Source organism: Triticum aestivum, chromosome 5A (genome assembly GCF_018294505.1).
Source record: "Triticum aestivum cultivar Chinese Spring chromosome 5A, IWGSC CS RefSeq v2.1, whole genome shotgun sequence".
NCBI lineage: Eukaryota > Viridiplantae > Streptophyta > Magnoliopsida > Poales > Poaceae > Triticum > Triticum aestivum.
Window position 1 is genome coordinate 634,797,600 of NC_057806.1, and position 4,128 is coordinate 634,801,727.

A 4,128-nucleotide genomic window follows, 5' to 3' on the forward strand; every position below is an offset into this window, starting at 1 on the left:
TATGTATTTTAGTTACAAAAATAAAAACTGAGAAAGTGTTTGTGGTTGTGGTTGTGAAGGTAGTAGTGGTGGAATTGTTCCTAGGGAATTGGTAACATCATTAAACCACCGGCACACATGATTGTTACGATTATCATGTGGGAGGGGCGTCTTCTTACATACTGCCAAAACATGGTCTCACATGTATTTATAATTCTCATCTTAGCAAGTGATACAAATACTAAGATTCATTAAGATGAAAACCAAACTATAGCCATAACTTCCTCTAGGGTTCCTCTCAAACCATAACAATCCAAACTATAGCCATAACTTCCTCCAGGGTTCCTCTCGAACCCCCTTGCTCAGACTTAGTTCAGTTTGCTCCTTGTTTGGAAGTTGTTGCTTTCATGCTTGCAGTCATGTTTGTGGGAACTCTGCTTAAGAAGTGCTTGCTTCCGTGCTTGCAATTTGCAAAGAGTTTTAAGTCCAGTCAGTTTGTAAAAGACTTTCCCAGTCTGCGATAGAAGGTGTATACATGCATACTTCTTAGGTAAATCATACTTGCATGTGGAATCGACATTGCATACATGTGCCTCTGAATACAAAAAATGATTGACTTGAAACATCTAATATGTATATATGAGAACAACCGGTATACAGGTGAGATCAGCAGAGCTGTTAGTTCCTAGGTCAAAAACAATTGACACATGTACATGGTGTCAGCATCTAGCTAGTGTCAGAATCAGTAGCTGAATTAACCAGCCACTGACCAAAAGAATGAGCGAATTACGCAAGCTAATTCTCCAGAGAGCCTCCAAATCAAAGATCAAACTCGAACTCATCCTTGCTGTTTGATTCTGCAGAGAGCCGGGTGCTGCTTTTCAATTACCAGGCAGCCTCGTTGTCATCTGGCGTTGCAGCATTGAGCGCTCCCGGACTGCAGCTTCCTCCAGAGGCAGATCATGTGCTGCGGCGACTGGTAGTGCGCCGTGTAGTAGCCGTCGAAGCAGCCGGCCTGGAAGAACTTGACGTCGTGCGAATACTCCACCGGCTGGCGAGTCTTACTGAACTTCTGAACCCACATGCCCATGCTCACGTCCTCCATCTTGAACAGCTGCATCAGTCAAGGGAAACGCGTCCGGTTTATTAGGTTCTAGACACACTACACAGATGCTTCGATATTTACTTGCTGACAAGGATGGTGGTGGTGACTTACTCTCAGTTTCTGGTTGTCAAACTCGGATACGATGTACTCAGCGATGTCTGATGAAATCACATAGCCCGGTCCGTTTGCGTAAGGTGGGTATACTTCCTCTTCCCATTCCTGAAGAGCAGCAGGAAAATTACAACACACTCATGTATGCAGGGTCAAATATATCACTACTACCTGGAGAAAATTGCCACAATTATGACACATACTTTTTTTCGGAAAAGAAATATCATACTCTAATACCACTACCAGGTATTGTAAAATATAACACCCTGTGTTGATAGGTTGATCAATAATTCATTTGCAAGCATAATCATAGCTCCAGCTACCAGGTAAACCCATGCTTGCTTTAGGAAAGGCAGAGGCTAGCATGAACGCACTAAAACATGAGACTGGAAAGGGGAACTAACAGATATGACCCGTAAAGCATTAATATGCTGAATAATGGAGGTCAAGTCACACCGATGCAGGAATTTGCATGGCCCAAGTGCCCAACACACAAGGATTCTTTCAGTTTTTTTATTAAAAGGAAAAGGCATGCTACATGTAATTGCAAAGGAAGCTGAATCATATCATACCTCATACGTTACAGCCCACTTTCCAGATCGCAGAGGCCTGTGGTAGTAGTTTATGTTCCCCACATACATGCTCCCCCCGTTCTTTACTTTCTTCACTTGATCCAACACCGCGTCAATTCTAACAAATGTGTCGTCGTCACACTTCATTACGTATTTCGCTTGCACAACTCGCACCTATAAATAAAATAGACAAGGTCAGAATGAGCATTTTTGTCGATGGAGCTGAAGCATGATCGAAGAACAGTTAAAAACGTATTAGTTTTTCTTACCCCATACTCAGCAATGGCAATAGTCTTTAAAACAACAAGGTCATAGCTATCCATGAAAGGGACCAGAACAATGTCACCAAAGAACTCTGCCTCCTTTTTCAGTTCTTCGTTGACCTCTTTTTTCCCATTCTGTAAACAAGTCTTCTATTAGAGTTTGCAGAAGTCAGCAATATAACTGTTAAGGTGTAGCAATCAATCATCCACAGGTGCTTACCAGAGCGACGAAGAACCGGGCAACACTGTTGGACGATCTCCTTGTGGCAATCATCCATGACTTGCGAACGGCCATCCGCTCGGCGAAATGGTTGGCTGCAGAAAGGATGCCAATGAACAGCTCGACAGGTTCAGTCGGCAGAGGTGAGGTCTTCCACTGTTCAGACATTTCGAGGTATCGCTGTGGGTCGAAGCTAGGGTGTGATTTGGGCAGATGGGCGGCAGAAATCGACTCGATGTCAAGGTCCCCGTTCAACGACAGGCCGGTCGCGTCCTCGAGATTGTAACCCTGTTAGTTAAACCAACAGATTGACAGCCCGTCAGATAACAAGTTCTCCATCCATGATATACTATGTAAGTAAGCAACGAGCAATCTCTGTAGAGGCATGGCAAAATTCTTACAGTGCGGTAAGGGAAGGATGCGACATGTCGGCCATCGACATTGACATGGTAGCCTTCAAGACCAGCTGTGATGGTTAGGACAAAGAGCTTGCCCTCTGCAAAGGGGTATGCCTGATCGACAGAGACCTCGTCTGGCTCCGGTTTGCCGATCAAACTGTTGAGCAGCCACTTTATGTTTGATGATGATTCATCTGTCTTGGGGCCATCATCCCGAGTCCATTTCTCACACTTGATTTCGCCATCAACTGAAAGAACAAAACCAGCATGTTAAATTGTTTTGGTTTTGACGGCATCAAGCAAATTGAGTGATGCAAATTGTTTTAGTTTTAACGAACAAATAGCTTCCAAACTGAATAGTACTCTGCAATCGAAGGAGCATATTCAATTTCCTAGCGAACGATGGGATTAAAGCAAAATTTAGACTCTGCAACCGAGGGAGCTCACCTCTGTCGTCTTCTGGCCGGGACGGCGGGCCCTCGCAGCGCTGCGGCAGCGCCCACTGCATGCGGTAGCAGGTGTTGAGCTCGATGACGGGGCGGCCGGTGAAGTCGCCGGCGAGCCTGGGGTTGAAGTGCAGTATCCTGGGCGGCTCCTCCCCCTGCACGGCCTTGGTGCCCAGCAGCTCCACCATGAACTGCGAGGACGCCGCCCCGTCCCTCCTCCTCGGCCGGGCCACCACGGTCACGCGCGAGCCAACGGCCATCCCGCACGGGAGCTCGACGGCCACCGGGGTGCTGGCGAGGCGGTCACGGGGAACGGAGACGGTGGCGGGGCAGGACGCGGGGGCGGACGGTGAGGGGGAAGGGGAGGAGGAGGAGGAGGCGGGAGCGGACGGGGAGAGGAGGTCGGGCAGGAGGGGAGCCGCGGCGGCGAAGGCGGAGGAGGCGGCGGCGTCGATGGAGGAGGCGGAGGAGGAGTTGGCGCGGACGCGGATGGAGGAGAGCGCGAGGCGGGCGCGGCGGGGCGGGTCGGGGGTGGGGAAGGTGCGCGTGTGGGGCCGGAGCGGGGCCGCGGTGGAGGAGGAGCGGGCCTCGAGCTCGCGGCGGCGCGGGCGGTCGGCGGTGGCGAGGGGCGCGACGGAGACGGAGGGCAGCTCGAGGAAGAGGAGGAAGCAGAGGTACCCCGCCGCCGCCAGCATGAGCGCCAGCCGGCACGCGCGCTTGGGCGGCATGGCGGTTCGCGTGGTGGCGGTCAGAGAAGGTGGGGAAGGAGTAGCCGTTCTTCTGGACTGGGTCCGCGGCCGGGGCGGGGCGGGGTGGGTTTATTGCGGACGGTAGGGAAGCGGGGGCGCGGGTCGTGTTTAAAGGCCGGACCGTTGCTGCGGCGGCGGCGGTGGGGCGGTGCAGCGGCTGACAGCGCGCAACGGCTTGTTTCTGCGCCGGTTTGGCTGTATGCCTGGACCGGAGTAGGCTCGTGCCGAAAAGAAAAAAACACGGGAGTGATTTTCTTGGCCACGTGCGCTCGTGCGTGTGCGTGT

General features: G+C 51.1%; 1 protein-coding gene across 1 annotated transcript; it reads right to left on the reverse strand.

Annotated features, from left to right (window-relative positions):
- Window positions 1-591: 591 nt before the first annotated feature.
- Window positions 592-3,924, reverse strand: LOC123105501 (hydroxyproline O-galactosyltransferase GALT6). Its single transcript, XM_044527581.1, has 7 exons — window positions 3,096-3,924; window positions 2,652-2,896; window positions 2,251-2,538; window positions 2,037-2,165; window positions 1,768-1,941; window positions 1,196-1,303; window positions 592-1,093 (listed from the first exon to the last, which is right to left on the reverse strand). The coding sequence occupies exons 1-7, from the start codon at window positions 3,820-3,822 to the stop codon at window positions 884-886; spliced, it is 1,881 nt and encodes a 626-aa protein (XP_044383516.1). The 5' UTR covers window positions 3,823-3,924; the 3' UTR covers window positions 592-883.
- Between the last annotated feature and the right edge of the window lie 204 nt (window positions 3,925-4,128).